Below are 27,176 nucleotides of genomic sequence, written 5' to 3'. Positions count from 1 at the left end.
AACTGGGAAATGTGTTTCCTCATTTCCTTTCTCTGTCTTAAAAGTGAGACTTCAGGGGTATGTTTAGACCCCTGATATCTCACCAAAGAAACCAAAAAACTTATAAATAAATAAAAAGATTGTAAAAAATAAAGTAATAAAAACACTGTAAAAAAAAAAAAGACTAAAATTTCTAATCAAACTATAAAGCCATGCCCAATAGGTAGCATAATTTTGCCACACATACAAATTTTTCTGTATGGCACAGGTCACCCTCTCCCTAGTAGGGGCCCCTACTGTGCAATGGCGGTAAACATGAGTAGGAGATGAAAGTGGAGGGTATGCGGGCGGGTAGTATGTACATGAGAGGGGTGCGGTGTGTATGGTGGGGGGGTAGTATGTACATGAGAGGGGTGCAGAGTGTATGGCGGTGGGTAGTATGTACATGAGAGGGGTGCGGAGTGTATGGCGGTGGGTAGTATGTGCATGAGAGGAGTGCGGAGTGTATGGTGGGGGGGTAGTATGTACATGAGAGGGTTGCGGAGTGTATGGCGGTGGGTAGTATGTGCATGAGAGGGGTGCGGAGTGTATGGCGGTGGGTAGTATGTACATGAGAGGGGTGCGGAGTGTATGGAGGTGGGTAGTATGTACATGAGAGGGGTGCGGAGTGTATGGAGGTGGGTAGTATGTACATGAGAGGGGTGCGGAGTGTATGGTGTGGGTAGTATGTACATGAGAGGGGTGCGGAAAGGTTTTAAGCCTCTGCAAACTTACTTGCACTTTTGCACGAGGCTTCACTGGCTCTTCGCAGGTCTTTGCAGCAGCACTCTCCTCTGCCCTTTCATCCCGTCCTGTGAATGACATCACGCCGGGTGGGACCAGGAAGCTCCTGCCGGGCGGAGATCACTTCGCCTGACAGGGAAGTGAATGCGTCGGTCGGTTGGACACACAGCATACTCGCACCGCTCTGCTGCAGACAGTGTACCGGCGGTGCGGACTGCGGAGCAAGCGGCATTTTTACGAGGCCTCCCTGCCCCCCGGCTCAGTCCGTCCCTTTGTCCTGGCGGGTTCAGCAGCGGCCGGCCCACTGACTCACACTAAATAAATATATATATAAATGTACACACTCACACTCTGGTGCGCTGGTGCTGCCTGGTGGCATGGGTACTGCTGGGGCTGGTGGGTATTAATGCTGGCGTGGGTACTGCTGGTGCTGGTGGGTATTAATAATTCTGGCGTGTGTACTGCTGCCTGGCTCCTCTGAGATGCGGAAGTGTGACAGGAAGCATGCGGCTGCAGTAGAGAGCAGAGACGATGCTTCCTGTATCTGTCACAGGCGGAGTGCATTTCATATCACTCTGTCTGTAAAGAGCCGGAATTACACAGAAAGCATCGGCTCCGTTCTTCACAGTGACAGCTGACTCACACTGCACACTGCCCGCTAGAGTTGCCACCTTTTCTTCAAGCCAAACCCAAACACTTTAGCGGCGCGCGGCATGGCACCCCAACCGCGGTGCGATTTTATTGCGATTGTCACCCGACAAATCGCGGCAAAATCACGTAAACAGAATTGTGGGATGCCTGTCACCCAAAAGAAGTTTTGCTTTGCGATTGGGGTGCCATTATCCCCATCCCCTCCTATTAAAAATCTTCTTCCCAACCAGCACAAATCCTCCTCCCTCCAATACCCCCATGGCAGCCGACAGGGGGTATTACGGGGCCCCAGCATACAGGGGGGCCCGGACAGCAGGGGGTTCTAAGCGGTGGGTGTGGGGGGCAATTAAAGAGGAGGGAGGACAATTACAGAGATTGGGGGGCAATTAGAGGAGGGGGCAATTACAGAGAAGGGGGGTGCAAATACAGAGGAGGGGGTGCAAATACAGAGGAGGGGGTAATTACAGAGATAGGGGAGCAATTAGAGGAGGGGGCAAATACAGAGGAGGGGGGTGCAAATACAGAGCAGGGGGGACAATTACAGAGGAGGGGGAGCAATTATAGAGAAGGGGGGCAATTACAGAGAAGGGGGCAATTACAGAGGAGGGGGTGGCAAATACAGAGGAGGGGGTGGCAAATACAAAGGAGGGGGTGGAAAATATAGAGGCGGGGCAAACACAGAGGAGTCAAAACATAAGGGAGAGAGAGGCGACAGGCAGCTGCTGGTGCAGATGTTTTTAATAAAATAAATGCTTAAAAACAATCCACTCACTCTTCATGTCAGAGTTGTATATGTCAGTCTGTGAAGTCAGCTGTCCCATTCTCCCCTCTGATCTACATTGCTGTTACTACTAAATCTCTGGAGGAAACAGAGAGCCGCTGGAAACTCATGTGAACTGTCAGCCTCTGATGATGGAGGCGTGGTTAAGCCTCCGGAATGCTCTGATTGGTCACAGCGTCCCAGGCTATCTGACAACACACTGCAGTTTCCCCGCGGCTCTGTATCCTTGGCTTCCTCCAGCAATTCAGTGATAACAGCAGAGTGGATCGGAGGGGAGAATGGGACAGCTGACTTTGGCCCTATGGTACCCCCTGTCAGCTGGAAATGGTGTCTGGGTGTGAGGCAGAGGGAAACCTGGGCACAGCCTCCTAAGCCCATACTGTCCAGGTCAAAACCGAACAGGTGGAAACCCTACTGCCCGCCGCTGAGTCGCTGACTGATATCAGGACTGATCACGAGGCACATCCTTCAATGTCTCTTTGTCACTACTGTGCACCCCCTCTCCACAACTGCACCTCTGGACCCATTTACATTACACAGCACCCTACACCTCTGGAGCCCTTTACATTACACAGCCCTTGTACCTCTAGACCCCTTTACATTACACAGCACTCTGCACCTCTGGACCCCTTTACATTACACAGCACCCTGCACATTTGGACCCCTTTACATTACACATCACCCTGCACCTCTGGACCCCTTTACATTACACAGCACCCTGCACCTCATTACATTACACAGCACCCTGCACCTCTGGACCCCTTTACATTACACAGCACCCTGCACCTCTGGACCCCTTTACATTACACAGCACCATGCACCTCTGGACCCCTTTACATTACACAGCCCTTGCACCTCTGGACCCCTTTACATTACACAGCACCCTGCAACCCTGGACCCCTTTACATTACACAGCACCCTGCACCTCTGGACTCCTTTACATTACACAGACTCCCACAGCTCTGGACCCCTGTATGTTACACAGTACAAAATATTTTACAGCGCACACATACAAGAATGACATTTCCTGCAGGGCTAGTTAAAAACACCTGAACACCTGAACATATTCAAAAAATACGGGGGTTTGGTCACACTATATGGTCATATAGTGCTAAGCCCACTTACTGCGACAAAGTACCCCGAATTAGTGGGTCCTACACTAGTAATAGAATGGAAGATCCTCTGTCTCAACCATGGGAGCTGAACTCCTCTATGTGGGAGAACTGAAAGGGATACATCCTAATCACTGGTGGCCACTAAATAGGAGGTAATGAGGAGGGGGGAGGGGTGCTCCAGCCCAAAAACCTGGTCAGGGCCTATTACAACATACAAGTACATATTTGGGGGGCACACCATACAATGCATTTAAATTCAAGATGGTGCTGCTGTAAGACCTATAAACAGTACAAAATATTTTACAGCGCACACATACAAGAATGACATTTCCTGCAGGGCTAGTTAAAAACACCTGAACACCTGAACATATTCAAAAAATACTTCTTGTATGTGTGCGCTGAAAAATATTTTGTACTGTTTATAGGTCTTACAGCAGCACCATCTTGAATTTAAATGCATTGTATGGTGTGCCCCCCAAATATGTACTTGTATGTTGTAATAGGCCCTGACCAGGTTTTTGGGCTGGAGCACCCCTCCCCCTCCTCATTACCTCCTATTTAGTGGCCACCAGTGATTAGGATGTATCCCTTTCAGTTCTCCCACATAGAGGAGTTCAGCTCCCATGGTTGAGACAGAGGATCTTCCATTCTATTACTAGTGTAGGACCCACTAATTCGGGGTACTTTGTCGCAGTAAGTGGGCTTAGCACTATATGACCATATAGTGTGACCAAACCCCCGTATTTTTTGAATATGTTCAGGTGTTCAGGTGTTTTTAACTAGCCCTGCAGGAAATGTCATTCTTGTATGTGTGCGCTGTAAAATATTTTGTACTGTTTATAGGTCTTACAGCAGCACCATCTTGAATTTAAATGCATTGTATGGTGTGCCCCCCAAATATGTACTTGTATGCTGTATGTTACACAGACACCCCCTAACAGTTCTGGACCCCCTGCATGTTACACAGACCCCCCTACAGTGCAGACCCCCCCATTCAGTACATACCCCCCACAGTGCAGACCCCCTCCCTACAGTGCAAACTCCCCTACAGTGCAGACCCCCTCCCTACAGTACAGACCCCCCTACAGTGCAGACCCCCTCATACAGTGCAGACCCCCCCTACAATACAGACTCCTCCTACAAAACAGACCCCCCTACAATACAGACTCCCTACAGTGCAGACCCCCTCCTACAGTACAGACCCCCCCTACAGTGCAGATCCCCCCTTCAGTACAGACCCCCCTACAGTGCAGACCCCCCTACAGTGCAGACCCCCCTACAGTGCAGACCCCCTCTTACAGTACAGATCCCCCCTACAGTATAGACCCCTCTACAGTACAGACCCCCCCTACAGTGCAGACCCTCCCTCTACAATACAGACCCCCCTACAGTGCAGACCCCCCTACAGTGAAGACCCCCCTACAATACAGACCCCCCCATTCAGACCCATAATGTACCTCAGTCCTCAGATGATCAGGTGGGACATGCTCAGCACTGGTCGGGTCCCCTCCCCATGTGTAAACATAATGGAGGAGGCGGTCACGAGAGAAGGGGATCATTGTGGCCGGGTGTGCCGACGGGTGTCACTCGGGTGCGGCTCGCACCCCCCCTGCAAAGCCACTGCAGCTCGTCTCAGGCTCTCCGTGTGCCTGTCACCGCCTGCTATCTCCGCTAGTCAGTGCCACTGCCTTAACCCGCCTGCTATCTCTGCTTCATTCACGGAGGGGGGGTGCCAGCCTGACACCCCCTCCCAGTGTGTGGCACCCGGGACAGCCCGGACATCTGAATGATGCTTGGCTGGGGTCACTGGGCAGGTGGGGCCCCCGGGCAACCGCCCAGCATGCCCATGCGAAAAGACGGCCCTGAACGTGGCAGCATTTGATGGTACAGTGGCTGTGTTTAATGGGCACAGTGGCTGCATTTGATGGGCACAGTGGAAGCGTTTGATGGCACAGTGGCTGCGTTTGATGGGCACAGTGGCAGCGTTTGATGGCACAGTGGCTGCGTTTAATGGGCACAGTGGCTGCGTTTGATGGCACAGTGGCTTCAATTGATGAGCACAGTGGCAGAATTTGATGGGCACAGTGGCAGCGTTTAATGGCACAGTGGCTGCGTTTGATGGCATACTGGCTGTAATTGATGAGCACAGTGGCAGCATTTGATGGGCACAGTGACAGTGTTTGATGGCACAGTGGCTGCGTTTGATGGGCACAGTGGCTGCGTTTGATGTCACAGTGGCTGCAATTAATGGCACAGTGGCTGCAATTGATGGGCACAGTGGCAGCGTTTGATGGGCACAGTGGCTGCGTTTGATGGCACAGTGGCTGCAATTGATGGGCACAGTGGCAGTGTTTGATGGGCACAGTGGCTGCGTTTGATGGGCACAGTGGCTGCGTTTGATGGGCACAGTGGCAGCGTTTGATGGCACAGTGACAGCGTTTGATGGCACAGTGGCTGCGTTTGATGGGCACAGTGGCTGCGTTTGATGGCACAGTGGCTGCAATTGATGGGCACAGTGGCTGCATTTGATGGGCACAGTGGCAGCGTTTGATGGCACAGTGGCAGCGTTGATGGCACAGTGGCTGCGTTTGATGGCACAGTGTCTGTAATTGATGGGCATAGTGGCAGCGTTTGATGGGCACAGTGGCAGCGTTTGATGGCACAGTGGCTGCGTTTGATGGGTACAGTGGCTGCGTTTGATAGGCACAGTGGCTGCGTTTAATGGCACAGTGGCTGCGTTTAATGGCACAGTGGCTGCGTTTAATGGCACAGTGGCTGTAATTGATGGGCACAGTGGCAGCATTTGATGGGCACAGTGGCTGCATTTGATGGGCACAGTGGCAGTGTTTGATGGCACAGTGGCAGTGTTTGATGGCACAGTGGCTGCATTTGATGGGCACAGTGGCTGCGTTTGATGGCACAGTGGCTGCCATTGATGGGCACAGTGGCTGCATTTGATGGGCACAGTGGCAGCGTTTAATGGCACTGTGGCTGCGTTTGATGGCACTGTGGCTGCGTTTGATGGCACAGTGGCTGTAATTGATGGGCACAGTGGCAGCGTTTGATGGCACAGTGGCAGCGTTTGATGGCACAGTGGCTGCATTTTATGGGCACAGTGGCTGCGTTTGATGGCACAGTGGCAGCGTTTGATGGCACAGTGGCAGCGTTTGATGGGTACAGTGGCAGCGTTTGATGGCACAGTGGCAGCGTTTGATGGCACAGTGGCAGCGTTTGATGGCACAGTGGCTGCATTTGATGGGCACAGTGGCTGCGTTTGATGGCACAGTGGCTGCAATTGATGGCACAGTGGCTGCGTTTGATGGTACAGTGGCTGTAATTGATGTTTTTTTGCAGAATTTTTCAGTTTGTTTGCGCCCCCCAAAAATTTGGAGCACCAGCTACCACTATGCACAAGGCTTTTCCCTCTTTCCCCAGTCCACCTGGCTCCGGTGCTGCCCTCTTGTCACTAATCTGTGGGCATCATCACTATTAATCTGGTGGGGGTGTGTGGGTTAGAGGAGCGGGATTGGTCGTACACTGAAGAGACCCTGCTGGATCGTGAAATATGGAAAGTATTTCTCTTTATTCTGCCACCCTAGAAAAAACTATTGTTTAAATATTGCAGGGGGAGAGGGTGGCACTCCAAGGGTAGATTTATTCTGATTCATGGAGTTGAGTTTTAACTTTATTAACAGTTCCTCATACAGTAATAGATTTTTCTGAAACCAAACTATGGAATGTGTGCTTGCTCTTAGAACTTCATTCCTTACACTATTTTACTGAATAAACCGGTGTCAGATGACACACTTGTATTCATTATTTATTCCTTCTGCACTCATATTGGCTGCAATACGCGGGGAATTTCCCCGACATTGCTGAGTGAGCGGGAAATTCAAACTATCAGCAGAACAGGTAAGAGGTCCATAATTATAACTCAGGAGAAGTGAAACTGACAGTACAGAAGCCGTGTCATGTCTCAGAGGAAGGTGAGTACACAATCTGCTTTTCATAGCTACAAGTTAAAGTGCATGTAAATCCAAAAGTGTTTTATTTTGTGTTGAATGTAGAAGGACTGAAACCTATGTCAGGTTTTAATTGCTGTCTGTATCCCCATTGGGGAGATTCCCTCTCTCCATTTTGTCCTGGTCACCATTGTTTCTGGAATAGAATGTTATGGGAAATCCAAAGTGTGCCACCAGAGCAAAAATAAAGGGGAAATCTTCAATAAGTCATTTTTTTCTGCTGACCAGTCAAAAGCTGAGTATACACTAGTAGAATGTTGAACGAAAATTCCTACAAAAATTCTCAGTTCATTTGATGGCTTGATGAATGTTGTTCAAAAGTAGTTCAAAATGTTATTTATTTTCACATTTGATTTTGTAACAAATAGACTTTACTGACCAGAAACCACATATTCATTTGAATTCAAGTTTTTGTGCTCATTCACACGTTTTAAATTTTACCTTTAAAGAGTATTTCCACTTTGGCAGTCAAATTTGAGAAAACCTCGCTATATGTTCCTATTCACACTGCATATAAAAATATATATATATTTCTTACCTTTTAGATGTTTCAAAGAAGAAGGTGTGATTGATTTTAAGGCTTCATGTACACAGGACGTTTCTACAACCTCTCCTGAACGATTTAACTTGACAGATAGTAACCCACGTTTAAAATGTCTGTTTTGCTGTGTTTACATGCTGCGTTTTGCTGCGTTTAGAAGCTTTTTTTTTTTTTAAACGCCTCTAAAGGAGATACAGCTAAACGTGAGTTACCGCGTTTAGGTGCGTTTTGCCACGTTTGGCGCTTGAAATGCCTCTAAACTCGGCCTCTGAACCCATTTTGCATCCCACCCCCCATTCCAAAAAAGCCCTCTAAACTTAACTGCCTAGAAATGACTATAAACGACCCTGTGTACATGGACTGATAAAAGAACAAAAAAATGTCCGTTTACCAGCAGCAGTGTACATGATGCCAAAGAATTTACCACACAGTGACCTGTACCTTACAATGCAGGAGGGCACTTTCTAAATTGTTAACCCTTTGTTAGGATAGGCAGTATTCAAATCCATCTGATAATGAAGAACTGTGAATATCCACAGTATCTTCCTAAACAAAAATGTCATAAAAATGTCATAAATTAAAAATGTTACCAGCAATTAATTTTTTTAAAGGAGTTGTAAAGTCTCATGGTTTTTCACCTTAATATATTCTATGCATTAAGGTGAAAAACCTTCTGTCATGCAGCTGCCCCCCCCCCCCCCTTACTTACCTGAACCCGATCGTTCCAGCAGTGAGAATGAGCCCAACAGCTCCAGCTGCTGTCTCGGTCCTCATTTCATAGATTGGTTTCAATTAAAATACATGGGCTGCGACTTAATGTGTCCAAAGGCACATGACAAGTCGCACAAATCTAAATGGAGCCTTTGTAAATAGACCCCTTATAGTGATAGTGCAGAAATACCAACCATATACATGCAAAAAAAAGGGAAAAATCTGAATACAAAGAACACTTAGGGGTTTATGTAGAAAATGTTCATTGTATGGATGTGACAAATATCCACATATTTAGAATGAAAATCAACTTATTTTCTCCAATATATATATATATATATATATATATATATATATATATATATATATATATATATATATATATATATATATATAGCCCCCTTATCAGCACCACCTAGTGAACCTAGAGAGTTTTAACCTGATTGAGATATTTATGGGAAAAAATTATGGGCACTAAGTGATGCTGTTGATATAGAAACTACATATAAGAGAAAGTATGTAAATTTTCATTCGTATTCCCTGTACACACGATTGGACTTTCCGAAGGAAAATGTGCGATCGGAGCTTGTTGTCGGAAATTCCGACCATGTGGGGGCTCCATCGGACTTTTTCCATCTGAATTTCCGACACACAAAGTTTGAGAGCAGGCTATAACATTTTCCGACAACAAAATCCGATCGCGTAAATTCCGATCGTGTGTGGACAATTCCGACACACAAAGTGCCACGCATGTTCAGAATCAAGCAGAAGAGCCACACTGGCTATTGAACTTAATTTTTCTCGGCTCGTCGTACATTTTGTACGTCACCGTGTTCTTGATGCTCGGAATTTCCGACAACATTTTGTGACCGTGTGTATGCAAGACAAGTTTGAGCCAACATCCGTCTGAAAAAATCCGATGGATTTTGTTGTCGGAATGTCCGATCGTGTGTACAGGGCATAAATGTGTGGATGTTTTAGCTGGAGAGCCCAGGAACCACAGAGGGTGGATTAGCGGGTGGGTTGGCTATATAGCCACCTGGATCACTTTTACATGACAACTCGGAGCTTATATCTGCTACTGCAGCCACAAGCTTCTTTTAAACCCTTCACTTTCTAGGTTTATGTAGTACATTCAGGGAGGTGAAGTGGTTAATGTGTTTTCTATAGGTGCTTTGAGTTCCTCTTTAACAATGACAGGTTAACATGGAGTGATCTGTAGCAGTTAAGTTCATTTTAGCCTTCACTTTTGCCCTCATTCACATTGAATGAGGCTTTGAAATCGTGTGACTACATCTAAACTCGCACAATTTCAAAGCCACATTTTAGTACGACATCGGGTACGGCTTGAAAGACATCTGTGCAGCGTCATGCACAGATGTCTATTGAATTCGCCTCCGAAGTCACCAAAAGTACTACTTTTTGAAATCGTTGAGGCGCCGCAAAGTCGGCGTTGCACCGATTGGGACAGTGCCATTGCCGGCAATAGGCTGCGATTTGTCTGGCATGTCAAATCGCGGCGATGTGTACCTGGGCTTACTGATTTCAGGTAGAGGATGGAGTCGAGTTCTCAGCTTTGGGTGCTGCTATAATCATATTATTACACAATGACAAGGACAGGGGGTGCATGCTACACGTGACTCATCTTCGTGTCTACTTTTCCTTGTTCCTATTGGCTGCAACAGTAAGAATCCCATGATACTGCTGGAGAAGCGGGAAATTTGAACCGTCAGCAGAACAGCAAACCAAATCTCTGAATTACCATCTCGGGATAAGTGACACCATCTGTACTGAAGTCAAATCACTCCCCTCATCTTATAAGGGGTAAGAGCTCAATCTGCACTTATAACTGCAATTTAAAGTGTATCTAACCCCAAGAACAGAAATGTGACATATTGCATCTTACCGGTCCTTAGATTTGGTGGCTGCATTTGTTTTTGTTTTTTTTAATGCATAGTTAATTTTCAGGAAGTACAGAGAATATCAATTGATTCTGCCATAAATGCTGGGTCCTTGATTAGGGTGTGCCCAGGCACACCCGGCACACACCCTGCACACGCCTATGGTCATAGCTCCCATATGTGTCATATGTCATATGTGTGCACTGAACAGATGCAGCAGTTAGATAAAAAATGGAAACGACGGTGGCTGGTCAGCAAGTGGTTAAAAAAAACGCGCCATGCCTCTTACTAAATACCTTGGACTGTCTACTTCCCAAAACTGGGTCATTTGGGGGTATTTGTACTGTCCTGAAATTTTCAAAAATGAAATAGGCCGTCAGTACATCAGGATTGATTCTCAAATAAAATAGAATAGGTTGTAGATGAAGAGACACTATTGCCCCATACACACGGTCGGATTTTCCGACGGAAAATGTGTGATAGGACCTTGTTGTCGGAAATTCCGACCGTGTGTAGGCTCCATCACACATTTTCCATCGGATTTTCCGACACACAAAGTTGGAGAGCAGGATATAAAATTTTCCGACAACAAAATCCGTTGTCGGAAATTCCGATCGTGTGTACACAAATCCGACACACAAAGTGCCACGCATGCTCAGAATAAACAAAAGAATGAAAGCTATTGGCCACTGCCCCGTTTATAGTCCCGACGTACGTGTTTTACGTCACCGCGTTCAGAATGATCGGATTTTCCGACAACTTTGTGTGACCGTGTGTATGCAAGACAAGTTTGAGCCAACATCCGTCGGAAAAAATCCTAGGATTCTGTTGTTGGAATGTCCGAACAAAGTCCGACCGTGTGTACGGGGCATAAGTGTCTCTTCATCTACAGACACTAAGTGTCTCTTCATCTACAACCTACCTACACATATATATTTTGTATTTGTTTTATATAGAGCACTGGGATGTGGATACCACTAGAGACAAGCAGAATACATCACCCATCATGTGATACATCTCCCACTCAGCCCCTCCTCTCTATGTAAACATACCACACTATACAGACCTCCCTTTGTTTTCCAAGGCTCTGAGGAAGAGGGAACCCCTCGAAACACGTTAACCTACCATTGAGCGTTTGCCCTTGCATGGGCTTAACTCGTTTTAAATTAATATTTTGTAACCTAGGTTTCATGAATACGTAGTAATTCCTTTGTACTCATCTACTCTGTTTAGAATAAACTATATCATTTTGATCTATGTGTTAGATCACGCACCTTTTTCTTTTTTCTCACCTAAAGTGGGCATCCCATAACATCCCATCCCTATCCAAGTTGAAACCCCTAATAAAATATAAAAATAAAGTTACAGACTGTTCTCTGTCTCTGGGGTGCTTGTGAAGATTCTGTGTGCCTGGCTGTGCAGAAGTGGGGGATCCAGGTTATCAGCAGTCCCTACGGGGGTGTGCTACACATATACGTGGGGTGGTCTGCAAGCGGTTAATATTGTTTTCAGTGCCATATACAGTAATACGTGGAAGCTTAGAATTCACTTAATATAATTAACAGCTCCATTTCTTACTGTACGGCTTTTGGATGTGTTGCAACAGATTTTTATTTCCTGAGGGTTTTGCAGGAAACCGAAACTATCAGCAGAACAGGTAAGAGCTTTGTGATTATAGCTCAGGAGAAGTGAAAGTAACAGTACAGACGAAGGTGAGTTGTCGTGAGTGTGTGTGTTTTTAAAATCGAATTGTGATAAATTTGGGGAATATGTAATTAGATAAAAAGGACGAGCTTGGCGAATTGTAAATGATTAATAAAAGGGTGGTGCCTGAATAATAAATATAGTTGAAAGACAGTGCCTCCAGCCGATTACGGCAATTAGTAAAAAGCTTAATAACAATATAAATTTGTTCAGACACTCAATAGTACACCACAACAGTTTCCTGAGTTCTTTAAGCCTATGGTGATTTCTTACCAATATACAGTATCTCACAAAAGTGAGTACACCCCTCACATTTTTGTAAAACATTTTATTCTATCTTCTCATGTGACAACACTGAAGAAATGACACTTTGCTACAATGTAAAGTAGTGAGTGTACAGCTTGTATAACAATGTAAATTTGCTGTCCTCTCAAAAAAACTCAACACACAGCCATTAAACATAAAACAAATGAGGTATAGTGAGGCTTGTTTTACCAGTATGAATTCGGTACCATGGAACTAAGGTTGCCCTCCAACCCCTATACACATGTAACCCAAAATTGTCCCAAACAGGGGGGGACCAAGAAGAAAAGCGAGGCTCAAAGGAGAGGCACAATAATAGTGATGAATGCGAATGAATATTTATTGGTACAAAATAGAAAAACATGGAGATATGTACAAGAGCATTACCAATGAGTAACCCTGCCCTAATAAAATTGATCAATACCTAGATTGATCAAAAACAAAAAAATCACAGACATGGGGAACATGAAACATGTATGGACTTACAAAACAAAACAAAAACGTCACTCCGCCCGGACGTCACGCCCGCTGTCATCCCCCGGTGGGGCTAGCCGGCTCACCTACTGAGGGAGCGTTCCGCTCCATGGTTCGGAACAGCCGTATGGAGGGCAACAGGTGCACCTGGATGGCCGGCCACATATCCTTTGAGCCCCGCTTTTCTTCTTGGTCCCCCCCTGTTTGGGATAATTTTGGGTTACACAGCCATTAAAGCAGAACTCCGACCAAAGTTTTCTTTTCCATGTCCTTGTTGCTGATCTCCTATCTTCACCAAGATTGCCATCCATGTTCTTCTGAGCTCTGTAGTTGCTCTGTAATAGGCTGCTGAACTTGCTGGAAAAAAACGTTATTGCCTGCTGACTTCCTGTTTGTAAGACATTCATGCATTTATGTGCTGGTGGCTTTATCTATTGAATTTATATAATTCACACACACTTGTATACACATCATTAGTGTGTTTATCACATGAAATTTATGCAATTTTTTTGCAATTTTATGCACATTTATATTCTGTTGGCTATTATCTTTTTGAACTTATCTAATTTATTTATTTGAAGTGAGCTGTGAACTGATTGATATTTGATGGGGTGTAGGGATGTTCTAAAAGCAAGTGAACCCTTGTATGATATCCTGCCTAGAGTGTTCCTTCAAACCCATTCAGATCTGGAGACCATTCTGATGAAAGTTATGACACGCACACAAGACATGCAGTTCTCAGAATGATCTGCTCAATTTATTTCCGTGTTTCCACTTATTTAACCAAAATGACATCACAACAAAAGTTAAACCCTTTCATTAATATATGGTAAAGATACAGACATACAGGATGTTTCATCTAGCAAGCAAGAGTGGAAATTTACTGAGTACATGTATAAAACAATATAACGCCCTATTTTCTCATATCGAAACTAACAACAGGAAAAGGCTAACAGGAAAGGGGCTAGCACATCATTTAAAAGAAGTCAGGCCATTTATAAGAAATTGAAACGTAACTTCTCATAAACGTCACATATACATATTATTCTAAAATGGATAGTCTTTAAAAATGGTGGACAGCAAGCTAAAATATCCTTACAATCCCCTCTTAGATCATATTTGTATGATCTCACTTCCTTGTCACGATGGTGCAATCAGTCTGTTTCTGATAATACATACTACAAGTGTGAGCATTTCTAGTTGAATTTGCTAAGTTATAACACCACATAGGATTATGGCTTCTACTAATAATGTGAAAGGTAATGGTATTATTTGTTCTTCTACTGATTTTTATGAGATCAAGGGGAGTTTTTCCTTTAAAAAAAAGGCAGTGATATTCTAAGGCATGGCCATTAATGGTATCCTAACAGTGCTAGGGTGCAATTTGCTACAAAACCAACATTTCTGAAATCCTGATTTCTGAGCATAAGCATATTTAAATTTTAGCAAAAGCATTTTATCAGCAAAATTATCCTCTTGTTTCTAACTTGTATCACTGTAATGTTCTCCTGTGTATGTATGTTCCCACAAAAACTTTTACTGGCACCCAAATCTTCAGGGTGGTAAATACAGTTAGTGATGATCCAAATGGGTGGGAACACTATCAGGGTGATCCATAACAGGAGGCAAAATGCTTTGCCAGAAGTCTGTGGTGAAATAAGCGAGGTCATCTTCTCTGGCCGGACCTGCTTTTCCAGGAACTCCTCCTTCATCTGCTTGGACTTCTGCTTGAGGGCCTCCTGTGTTTAGGATCTTCTTCCTGCTCTTGGGGCTTTGGGCAACCTTTTTCACTAGGCTGACATGGATCCAGGACTGGCAGTTTTCCACCAGGATAGATGATCTGGTCACTGCAACCGCTGTGGTAGGAGGTCCAAAGGGATACTCTTGCTTGTTATTTCTGTTCAGCTGTTGGACCACCACGGTGTCTCCCTCCTTAAAGAGGTGAGTAGCTTCCTGTGAAGAAAAAGGAGAGGTGCGAGCAACATTTCTTTGACTGTATCCAATGTTTCAACCAGTTTTCTTACATATTCTTCCTGTATTAAGTCTAAATCTCCCTTTTCTACCATTAAAGGTGCTCTGGCCTATGGGGTGGTGAAAGGTCTACCCATCAAAACTTCAAAAAACTTATTTCTGCCAGGACTGCTGGGAGGACCTTTCTCCAGTTGGCAAAGGTTCCTCCTGTGGCCTTTCTTATCTTGTCTTTTATTGTTCTATTCATTCTTTCTACTATTCCTGAACTTGGAGGGTGGTAGGGAATGTGAAACTTCCATTCTATCTTGAGAGTTTTTACCAAGTCCTGGCAGACCCTGGCTATAAAAGCTGGACTATTTGAGAACATGTCCACAATTATCAAAAGATATTCCTGTCTTTTGCCTAGTTTGGGCATGTGTGTGAGATCAGCTGTGACTTGTATACCTGCGTGGCCTATTCCGTGGTACTGTGAATGCACTTGCCGTTGGTATACATGGTTTCCCCTCTTTGCAGAGAAGTCCAGCCCTTGGATCTCTCTGCACACCCTTTCCATTCCAGTCCCTTAATTCATAATTTGATGCATAATCCTGGAGATCTGCAAGTGACTGTTCAAATGGGGATAGGTCAGGTATCAGCATAGCAATTTGGATGTCTGCTGTCTGTGAGATAGCAGCTTGTTTAGCAGCAAGGTCAGCCATTTTTCCCTGGCTATCTCTGTCTGTTGGCCTGTGTGTGCTCTGCAGTGTACTATAGCCTAGAGCAAGAACCATCCACAAAAACATTCTGTGTTTCTGGTAGTGCTGTGGAAGATAAATCAGACCTGGGGGATGTGTCTTGGTGAATGAGGTTTATGCAGTCATGTTGTGGCACGACCTCATCCTGTTCTCCTTTTAATCCTAAAAGGGCGTTTAAAATTGGTGCTGGGCCTGCAGTGGGAGAAGCATAATTGATGTGCAATTTTGGATTGGATCACCTCATATCCGCTCAACCCCTGAGCAGACATGTGCTGTGTATGTACATTTTTCAACAAGATTGACACATTGTTGGTGGTCTGAAGTGTGGTGTCGTGTCCCAGAGTGAAAGATGTTGCCACCAACCATCATCGCAAAGGACGCTAGACCTCTGAGTCACGCGGGACCATCTTTGACAAAAAAACTACAGGGCGCAGTCTCACACCATGTTCCTGGGCCAGTACTCCCGCCATGGTTCTGCAATTTTCTCTGGCAAACAAGTGAAACATTTTGCCATATTCAAGGAGGCCGAAGCTGGGGCTGGTAACCATTGCACATTTCAACATGGCAAAAGCATTTAACATTTCATCAGACCATTTTACAGTATCAGACATTTCAGAGAGGGTTGCTTGTCTCAATATATTGTCATTGAAAGAGCAGTCGGGTATCCACTGGCGGCAGTAACCAATCATACCTAGGAAGGTGAGCATGTGCTTCCTGTGAAGTGGACGGGGCAGACCCATCAGAGCCGCAGCTCTTTTGTGACTGACTCTTCTTTCTCCTTTTGGGAGCACAAATATTCAACTGTTTATTTAACACCATTGTAACTTTTTCTTAGACACTTTGTGACCACATACATGTAACCATTTCAATAAAGATAGGCTATCAGCTCGGCAGTCCTCCTCTGAAAAACTACAAATCAAAAAATCATCAACATACTGCAACAGTACAGAACCATGAGGGGCAGTCCAGGGCCCAAGGGTGGCTTGGAGTACAGTGGCCGTGTCTCCTCATCTACAGGGATGGAAAAAAAGCGCTGCCTAGATAGGGTAAGTGCATTAGACCCGACTGACTGACAGACGGATGGACGGACCGGGGGGGTGTTACTGTTTGCTGCCGCCCCCCAACAAAGAAAATAACCACCGGCTGGCACTGTTAGTTAGTATAGGTGTTAGAAGGGGGTGGGGTGTTTGAGATTAGTTAGTGATATCCCGGAATTCTACTTTAATTATCTAATTATTTACTATTATCACTATTACTATTACTCCTAATGCTAAAAACACTATGGGGGTGATTTACTAAAACTGGAGAGTGCAAAATCTGGCGCAGCTCTGCATAGAAACCAATCAGCTTCCAGTTTTTTTTTTTACCAAAGCTTAATTGAACAAGCGGAAGTTAGAAGTTTATTGGCTGTCATGTAGAGCTGCACCAGATTTTGCTTTCTCCAGTTTTAGTAAATCAACCCCTGTGCAAATCTACAATTCAACTCATCAAGTCATTATTAGTCCGCAATTCTTACTTGTAATTAATAGAATTATGCAATCCTAGACCTGCACAAATCTATGCATCAGTTAAGAATTGTGATATTGCTAAAAATACAAAAATGCAAAGCAAAAAACAAACAAAATACTAAAATACAACCTTACACATAGGTTAGAGAGCTGCTCTTTATAAAGCTAATGAATAGACTGAAAAATTGTAAATAACAATATAGTTATTAACCGCGCTCTCACTTCCACAAACTTGTAAACATTCTCATAAAGTGCTCAAACTCCAGTGAAATGTGTTTAAGGTAGTTAACACGAACAATATAGTTATAGTGTCCTTTAAAAATTCCAAGTGAATCCAAAAAACACCACAGTAGTTCCACACCGAATGTGACCCTGAGTGTCTCCTCTTCACCAACACACAAGCACACAGCCCACTCACCGGAACTTTTTGACCCCTATTACAGGCAGTCAAAAACAGCATTAGGTATCTGGTGGTTCGCTTGCATTTATCCACTGCTTTACATATTAGGGGAACATCTAGGACCGGACCATCGATAAAGGTGCTCCTGCTCTCATGGCAGAACTTGATCAAAGAGGGAGGTAAAAGAGAAGTCTCCCTTACTTACCCTCATTTATTTTAGTTTCCATGATCTTGCTGTTTTTGCTAGCTAAAAGATAAAAAATAAATATGTAAACTTTCACAACACAGAATATATACCACGTATCAGTGGCGTAGCATGGGGGGTGCGAGGGGGGCGGAGGCCCCGGGCGCAACATTTGGGGGGGGCGCAATCCCATGTCAGTGTGTGTCACTCTGGCTCCGCCATCCTAATTTCTATATACTGTGTCCCCTGCGATCCGGCCGCCATGTTTAATGTCAGTTGGGTGGGCGGCGCCCTGTAAATGGGTGAATGCGGTCATTTGAGGCGTGGAGCTGACCTGTCCTTAATGCTCTTGGAGTCCTGCCTCTGCTATCTTCTTTTCTGTCTCCTCTCCTCCTGACCGCATCATCTGGGACTTGAATCATTCCCAGTTGGTTGTGGCAGACAGAGGTCAGATCGATGGTGAGCAAAAAAATAGCAGGTGAGACGAGGGAGCAGCCCTTACTGCAGCTAATCATCCTCTCCAAGGCAAAGCCAGCACTGTGAGTTCTGCCTCTCTCCTCACAAGAAGTGCATGCATACTTTCCTGGCTTCCTATTGGCTGTGAGACTCAGGACACTGAGCAGCTTCCAGTCCAATGAGTCCATGCAGCATGCTGCTCAGAGGTCCTCTGCTGTTACATGGACATGTGTGCTGCTGTACCCAACATGTAATGACGGACATCTCTGGGTCACTCGCTGTGGTATGTGACACTCAGCATGTATAACACAGTCACATAGGACAAACTACACTTACAGTCTACACTACACACATACACAGAGCATCACCCTCTTCTCCACTTATTCCAAATGTCCCTCCTCTCCTCCCACTTATCCCAAATGTCCCTCCTCTCCTCCCACTTATCCCAAATGTCCCTCCTCTCCCCCCACTTATCCCAAATGTCCCTCCTCTCCCCCCGCTTATCCCTAATGTACCTCCTCTCCCCCCACTTATACCCAATGTCCCTCCTCTCCCCCCACTTATCCCCAATGTACCTCCTCTCCCCCCACTTATCCCAAATGTCCCTCTTCTCCCCCCACTTATCCCAAATGTCCCTCCTCTCCCCCCCACTTATCCCAAATGTCCCTCCTCTCCCCCCACTTATCCCCAATGTACCTCCTCTCCCCCCACTTATTCCCAATGTCCCTCCTCTCCCCCACTTATCCCCAATGTCCCTCCTCTCCCCCCCACTTATCCCCAATGTACCTGCTCTCACCCCACTTATCCCCAATGTCCTTCCTCTCCCCCCACTTATCCCAAATGTCCCTCCTCTCCCCCCACTTATCCCAAATGTCCCTCCTCTCCCCCCACTTATCCCAAATGTTCCTCCTCTCCCCCACTTATCCCCAATGTCCCTCCTCTCCCCCCCACTTATCCCCAATGTACCTGCTCTCACCCCACTTATCCCCAATGTCCTTCCTCTCCCCCCACTTATCCCAAATGTCCCTTCTCTCCCCCCACTTATCCCCAAGCCCCTCCTCTCCTCCCACTTATCCCCAATGTCCCTCCTCTCCCCCCACTTATCCTCAATGTCCCTCCTCTCCTCCCACTTACCCTCAATGTCCCTCCTCTCCCCCCACTTATCCCCAATGTCCCTCCTCTCTTCCCACTTATCCCCAATGTCCCACTTATCCCCAATGTCCCTCCTCTCCCCCCACTTATCCCCAATGTCCCTCCTCTCTTCCCACTTATCCCCAATGTCCCTCCTCTCCCCCCACTTATCCCCAATGTCCCTCCTCTCCCCCACTTATCCCCAATGTCCCTCCTCTCCCCCCACTTATCCCCAATGTCCCTCCTCTCCCCCCACTTATCCCCAATATCCCTCCTCTCCCCCCACTTATCCCAAATGTCCCTCCTCTCCCCCCACTTATCCCAAATGTCCCTCCTCTCCCCCCACTTATCCCAAATGTCCCTCTTCTCCTCCTACTTATCCCAAATGTCCCTCTTCTCCTCCTACTTATCCCCAATGCCCCTCCTCTCCTCCCACTTATCCCCAATGTCCCTCCTCTCCTCCCACTTATCCCCAATGTCCCCCCTCTCCTCCCACTTATCCCAAATGTCCCTCCTCTCCTCCCACTTATCCCCAATGTCACTCCTCTCCCCCCACTTATCCCAAATGTACCTCCTCTCCTCCCACTTATCCCCAATGTGCCTCCTCTCCTCCCACTTATCCCAAATGTCCCTCCTCTCCTCCTACTTTTCCCCAATGTCCCTCATCTCCTCCCACTTATCCCCAATGTCCCTCCTCTCCTCCCACTTATCCCCAGTGTCCCTCCTTTCCCCCCACTTATCCCAAATGTCCCTCCTCTCCCCCCACTTATCCCAAATGTCCTTCCTCTCCCCCCACTTATCCCAAATGTCCCTCCTCTCCCCCCACTTATCCCAAATGTCCCTCCTCTCCCCCCACTTATCCCAAATGTCCCACCTCTCCTCCCATATATCCCCAATATAGCTATAACAAAGAATTGCGCTAGGTGGATAATTGGTGAATGAATAAATTATAAAGACAAAATATCCGTGATAGGAGTCCTGCTGCTGGACACTATAACCCTGATTATCTATATATCCCCAATGTCCCTACTCTCCCTTCACTTATCCCCAATGTCCCTCCTCTCCCCCTCCTTATCCCAAATGTCCCTCCTCTCCCCCTATTTATCCCAAATGTCCCTCCTCTCCTCCCATATATCCCCAATGTCCCTCCTCTCCCTCCACTTATCCCCAATGTCCCTCCTTTCCCCCCACTTATCCCAAATGTCCCTCCTCTCCTCCCATTTATCCCCCACTTATCCCCAATGTCCCCCTTCTCCCACTTATTCCAAATGTCCCTCATTTCCCCCCACTTAGCACCAATGCCCCCCTCCCCCCCACTTAGCAACAATGTTTACACTCTCCCCCAAGTTAGAAATTAGCACATTGCCCCCCCCCCATTTAGCACCAATGCCCCATTAACATAGCACCAATGTCATCCCCTATCCCCTCTCTTTGCACTAATGACCCCTCTCTCCACTTAAAATTGCACTCCTACTGTAAGTTGTAGTTGCTTTTGGTGGGGAAGAGATGATTTGGGAGTGGAAGGAGAGCTCTGTACTGGAAGGGGGTTGTAAACTGTCCTGTGAGATATGCATTCCTGATCCCTGCAATCTGTACGTAGCACAATCATGAACTCTGCACTCTGTATTTAGTGCACTCCTGAACTCTGCAGTCTGTACGTAGTACAATCTTGATCTTTGCATTTTGTATATAGCACACTCCTGATCTTTGCATTCTGTACGTAGCAAACTCCTGAACTCTTCACTCTGTGCAGAATGCATAAGTGGTATTTAACAATGCCCCATTAAGACTCTCCCACTGTTAGGTTGTGGTTGCGGCATGGTTAAGTTCCTGCACCTATTATCTGAGGAAAATAGCCCTGCATATAGTATGTCTGCAGTCTTTGACTGTATCTCCTGTAGTATGTCTGCAGTCTCTGACCATCTCTTGTATCATGTCTGCAGTCTCTGACCATCTCCTGTATCATGTCTGCAGTCTCTGACCATCTTCTGTATCATGTCTAGCACTAAATATTATGCACAACCCTTAAATCTGGGTTATTATTAGGCAGCCAATCAGAGGCTCAGGCTGTGAGTGGGGAAATCCTTTGTGTTTCGACAGCCACAGCACGTAAGCAGCAGCAGAGCAGTCCCTGAGCCCCCCTTCTTAGGTTCTAAAAGTCCACAGGTTAGGGGGCGCAAATGACTTGCCTTGCTCCGGGTGCTGACAACCCACGCTACACCACTGCTACACACCAGACTCTTTGCGGGATTTCTTGGCTCAGGTAGAATTCCTTACTTTATCAGAGGCTAACAGTGCCAGGCTAGATGCACCAATTACTCTTAAAGAAGTACAACTGGCGATTTCATCGCTCCAGCCTGCCAAAACACCGGGCCCAGATGGTCTACCGGTCGAATTTTACAAGACTAATAGTGAAGCCCTAGCCCCACAGTTTCACGAGCTTCTCTTACCCATGTTGGAGGCTCAGAGTCTTCCACCATCTATGTCGGAAGCTGTGATCATAGTAATCCCTAAGCCACGCAAGGACCCTGAGCTTTGTGAGTCATACCGACCCATTTCGCTCCTTAACGTGGATGCAAAAATAGTTACTAAAATCTTGGCAAATCGTCTCAATTCGGTCATTCTTTCTCTGGTTCATGGAGATCAGACAGGCTTCCTGCCAGGGAAAGGTACAGACATCAATCTACGTCGGTTATACACGAACATATCCCATGCGACGGCCACGAAATCCCCTGGGGTGGTGGCCTCTCTCGATGCCGAGAAGGCTTTCGACTCGGTCGAATGGGAATTCCTTTGGCAGGTATTAGAGAGGTTTAATTTTGGACCCAAATTCATCTCATGGGTGAAACTAATGTATGCCAATCCCACGGCTAGAGTCAGAACTAATAGCACACTCTCATCCCCCTTTAATCTCCACACAGGAACTAGGCAAGGCTGCCCACTGTCTCCGGGATTGTTTGCCCTAGCAATCCAACCCCTGGCCATTCTCATTAGGTCATCTACGGCCACAAAGGGAATAGAGGTGGGCCCACTGAGGAAACAGATCTCCCTTTACGCAGATGATGCCCTCCTCTATCTCCCTGATGCTTCGGATTCCCTGGAGGAGGCCCTGCTGATTATTGACCGGTTCGGATCCTTCTCCGGGATACGTATTAATTGGACTAAATCCATATAATTCCCACTAACCTCGCCACCCCTTCTCCCTCCTTCCCATATACCATTACAACCAGTCTCTAAATTCAGATATTTGGGTATTGAAGTACAGAAGGAACCTTCCTGCTACCTAACGGATAATGTTTATCCTATTTTACAAGAACTCACAAGATTCTTGACTTGGAAGTCTCTTCCTTTGACTCCAGTAGGGAGGATTAACCTTCTCAAAATGACGTTCCTCCCCAAATTTCTATATGTCTTCAAGAACACCTCAGTCCCCATCCCCAACTCCTTTTTCCAAAAACTAGACCAGGTGATCAACTTCTTCATTTGGGCCGGACTGACCCCTAGGGTGGCTAAAACTGCTTTACAGCTTCCCCTCTCTGCAGGTGGATTGGCACTGCCGTGCTTCAAGCAATATTACTGGGCAGCGGTGCTGGTAACAGTAAGCTGGTGGTTCACCCAATCACGTAATAACACATCAGTATCAGTTAACCTAGAGGCAGCCATCCTGGAGTCATATTCGGCACTGAGTAACCTGGTGTTCAGGGGCCAGAGGGCACAGGTTGGGATGACTGTCCCTATGCGCACCACGATTAAGGTTTGGGAACAACTGACAGCTAAACTTAATCCACCTAATGCTATCTCCCCCTATACACCACTGTGGGGCAACCCTAGGCTACCACATCTCCTATCTATCACTGACCCGGCTATTTGGGCGAGATACAAAATAAAAATTGTACAGCATATTATGCCAGCAGGCAGACTCCTATCATACGATGAGCTAAAACACACCTTCCAACTTCCAGCGAAGATGTTTTTTCATTATCTACTATTGCGACACACCATACAAGCCCAATTTCCCACTGATGTTCGCTTGGAGTCACACATGGTGGAGCGCTTTCTTATCTCAGCCAGCGCGGACCGTATCCTCTCCTCCCTGTACCTCCGGATATCCTGTGGGACTGATGGTCAGGGAACTAAGCTTTTTAATAAATGGAAGGTGGATGTGCCCTCCCTGACGGATGATGATTGGGAAAAAGGAATTCAACAATATATACCTTTAATGATATCCGCCAGGGATAGGTACATTCAGCTGAAATTCCTCCACAGGGCCTACTATACCCCCCAGAGGCTTGCCAGAATATATCCCACTCATTCTGACAAATGCCCAAAATGTAAGAATGCAGGGGGTAACGTTCTTTCATGTAGTTTGGTCTTGTCCCCTTATTCAACAATTTTGGAGGGAGGTGGTGCAGTATATCAACTCGATTGGGAATCTAACCATAGGACTTGATCCGCATGTCCTCTTATTGGGCGTTTGTGACACTATTACCACAAATACTCACAAAAGGTTGCTAATTTTCTATACCTCATACTATGCCAGAAAGGCCATCCTAATTAAATGGAAGCAGCCGGAGCCCCCGACGGTTGGGCAGTGGAGGAAACTTATTGACGCTACCCTTCCACTCTATACACTTACATATATGAGTCGTAAATGCCCCCAAAAATTTGAAAAGATCTGGGGTCCTTGGGCTGACAGTTAAGGCCCTATTAAGGATGTGAGAGATCCCCCCCCCCTTCAGTTTCTTCCTCCACTCCTCTCACCCCCCCCCTAGGATACCCCCTTTAGAAACACCATGATTGTTACCATGGTTGATAAAGGATAGGAAAGTCTGTCCCTATGATAGTATATCCTTCGGGGAAAACAGACAACTATGACACCTCTTGTACTGAGAATGTATATCAGATTCTATGCATAAAGAAGTATGTGTAAATTACGTGGTGGTTAATATGTCTTACACAGTACTGTAATATTTGTTGATATATCATCTGTTCGATGTTATTATTTTTATGTTCACTAATTGTATTGTATAATGCAAATCATCTCTACTAGAGATCAATAAAAACTTTTCTGTTAAAAAAAATTAGTATTCTGGAGATTATCTGTAACTAGAGAGTGGTATTGTAAAGAAATAACGTGAATCTACAGATAATGTAATTTGTTTTGCTGATCTGTTGTAATGTTTGAAAGCTTTAATAAATAATGAAGATTTAAAAAAAAAAAGTGCATGTAAAGTCAAAACGTGTTTGTTGTTGTTTTGGATGGAGTATAGGAGGGCTGAAACCCACTCTTGGGTTTTTAGTGATGTTTGTGTCCCCACTGGGGAGATTCATCTTCTTTATTTGTCGTGGCCACTGATGTCTCTGAGACAGAAAGTGAAGGGAGATCCAAAATGTTCCAGCAGAACAAGAATAGAGGGGAAATCTTCAATGACTTACAACGTTCTACTGACCACAGCCTAAGGGGGGATCATCAAACTTTGATCTCTCTTTACACCTGTAGAAATAACTCACGGTGGAGCTGCTGATTTAAAGCGGGCTGTTGCCGTCACCTTTGTTACCTGCAATTTCACCAGTACCGGGTCTAGGGTCCCGTTGAGCCTAATACCAGACAGTGTAGGCACCAGTCACTTGAGTATTTTTTCCAATGCTTTAATGGGAGATAACTGGAAGAAGTAGCAGGAAAGAGGTAGAAGAAGAGTTGCAGGGAAGTTCAAATACCTTTTCTTGGTGTAGCATTAAGGAATTTAAATCTTGGGGATGAATGTACTTTTCTGTTCAGAATTAAATCTTTGCCCACCCGGATAGGTTTCTCTCACTAACCTAGCAGCCGGTACGTAGCATAAACAAAAAGTCTCTGCCACAGACTTGAGTGAAATAAAACCCGTACGATCCAATGCCACAGGATGTAATGTTTTTCGATAAACAGCAAACACAGTACCAGAACCTTTAAGCCAACCCGGCAGTACTATGTGGTAGGTTAACTTTAAGATGCGTCCTCCAATTGAGTCACCAGGCCCCTCTCCAGACCAGCACTCCGCATGATCCTTCCATGACGGGTCCTCCCCTGGGATCTTCTCAATTGTCCAGCTTCTTCCTTAGGACAGACAGCACAGGACCATTCCCACCGGCGCTGTAGTAGGCCCCAGACAGACTTCTGGGCCCACCCACACGCTGCAGCAACGTGGTCCTCCTGGCCGGAGGACCACAAGGTAGCACTCCTAACACATACCTGTGTTAGCAGGTGGAACGAAAAAGACCCTTAAACATGGCTTCTCTCCCATAAATACCCTCTCCCAGAATGCAACTTGGAGGACCACCTCCACCAAGTTATCTCCGGGACAGAGGAGCTCTCATACGATTCAACGTGTTGCCTTTCCAACACCGACCCATGGTGACAACGACACCCACAGGCACAGTGTGAAACTACACGCAACGCAGCCAAACTGGAACAGAGGCAAATCTGACTATGTATAAACAGATAACCCACTAAATTTACCTATAAGCGGTAGATTGGAAAATCTACCAGCGCTACACACCTTATGCTGTGTTTGAGGGACATTAAATGAAAGGAAATCTCCCCAATGAGACACAAACAGCTAAAAAAAAGTTTTAAATCTTCTATATTCTATTCAAAACTAAAAATAAAAGATTTAGCTTTAAGATGGCCATACACTAGTAGAATTGTGTTTAACATGTTTTCCTTTTAAGAACCTTCATTCCATTTTCTAATCAGTAGTGGGAACAAATAAGATGTTCAGTTTCGACTGGAGTGATGATAAGATTCAAAGGAGTAGAAACAGTGTATGTGGTATTTGGTCGGGAAAATCCATTCATTCCAAAACCAAATGTTAACCTATAACTAAAGGCAATCTTTTATTTTTTTTTAAATTTTGGATAGAGTTCTGGATTTCACACTAGAACACGGTTCTGGAAAGACACATTCCCTTCGTGTTTCCTGCACCACATGTGATCATACTGCCCACGCAGGACATGTTCAGGTGTCATGAATTGCATCTCACAAATGCAGAACATTTGCGGCCACCAAACCACATGGCAACATGTGGTTTGGTGTGACGTGATTTGTAAAGTAATGCTTGCATTACATGCGTGTTCCTGTGTGTTTTGCAGCCCACTGAACTGAATGGGCTGTCAAAACCAGAATGTACGGGAGTGTATGTGTTCTAGTGTGAACCAGCCCTTATATCACCCCAAATGGAATGCTTGCTCAGCATTCTTCATTATGGTATCATATTAATAGAGCAAAAGATAAAGAGCGTGGCTTCAACCAAGTTTAATTATACAATCAGTAACCTCAATGACAGGATTTACACAGAGATCATTCATTTCAGGAAACACTCTAGGGCGGCACAGTGGTGCAGTGGTTAGCACTCTCGCCTAGCAGTAAAAAAGGGTCGCTGGTTAGAATCCCAACCACGACACTACCTGCCTGGAGTTTGCATGTTCTCCCTGTGCCTGCGTGGGTTTCCTCCGGGTACTCCGGTTTCCTCCCACACTCCAAAGACATGCTGGTAGGTTAATTGGCTTCTGTCCAAAATTGGCTCTAGTATATGAATGGGGACCTTGGATTGAGGGTAGGGATTGATGTGAGTGTGCGATGTTCAGGGTTAGGGACAAGGGTCAGGGTTGTAGACCCACACTCACTCAGGTTGAACTGGATGGACTGGTGTCTTTATTCAACCTTACTAACTATGTAACTATGTAACTCTTACCTAGGGCCGTCTTTATATTATTATATTGATTGGACCCTGGGCAAACATTTTCTTGGGTCCTCTCGAATCTACTTATCAAGTATTTGTGAGCAGTGTG

The 27,176-nt window shown here is 45.7% G+C and overlaps 1 protein-coding gene and 1 long non-coding RNA gene across 5 annotated transcripts in view; one reads left to right on the top strand and one right to left on the bottom strand.

Annotated features, from left to right (window-relative positions):
• The first annotated feature begins 7,186 nt into the window (after positions 1-7,186).
• The window catches only part of LOC141148371 (uncharacterized), a 133,524-nt gene continuing 113,534 nt past the window's right edge, over positions 7,187-27,176 (top strand). For 2 of the 4 annotated variants that reach the window (XM_073635789.1, XM_073635790.1), the window contains exons 1-2: positions 7,187-7,295; positions 10,269-10,407. Coding sequence is in view for 1 of the 4 variants with exons in the window: in XM_073635788.1 (XP_073491889.1) it covers positions 16,624-16,716 (93 nt within the window). In the remaining 3 variants the exon portion in view is untranslated. Of the gene's footprint in view, positions 7,296-10,268; positions 10,408-12,110; positions 12,197-16,599; positions 16,717-27,176 lie in introns of those variants that run through there. The other 2 variants (XM_073635791.1, XM_073635788.1) reach the window with 2 other exon arrangements.
• The window catches only part of LOC141148372 (uncharacterized), a 96,543-nt gene continuing 83,062 nt past the window's right edge, over positions 13,696-27,176 (bottom strand). Inside the window, exon 3 of the long non-coding RNA XR_012245196.1 lies at positions 13,696-14,918. This is a non-coding gene — a long non-coding RNA (uncharacterized lncRNA). The remainder of the gene's footprint in view (positions 14,919-27,176) is intronic.

Source organism: Aquarana catesbeiana, linkage group LG06 (genome assembly GCF_042186555.1).
Source record: "Aquarana catesbeiana isolate 2022-GZ linkage group LG06, ASM4218655v1, whole genome shotgun sequence".
Lineage (NCBI taxonomy): Eukaryota > Metazoa > Chordata > Amphibia > Anura > Ranidae > Aquarana > Aquarana catesbeiana.
This window is presented reverse-complemented; position numbering and strand designations above follow the sequence as displayed.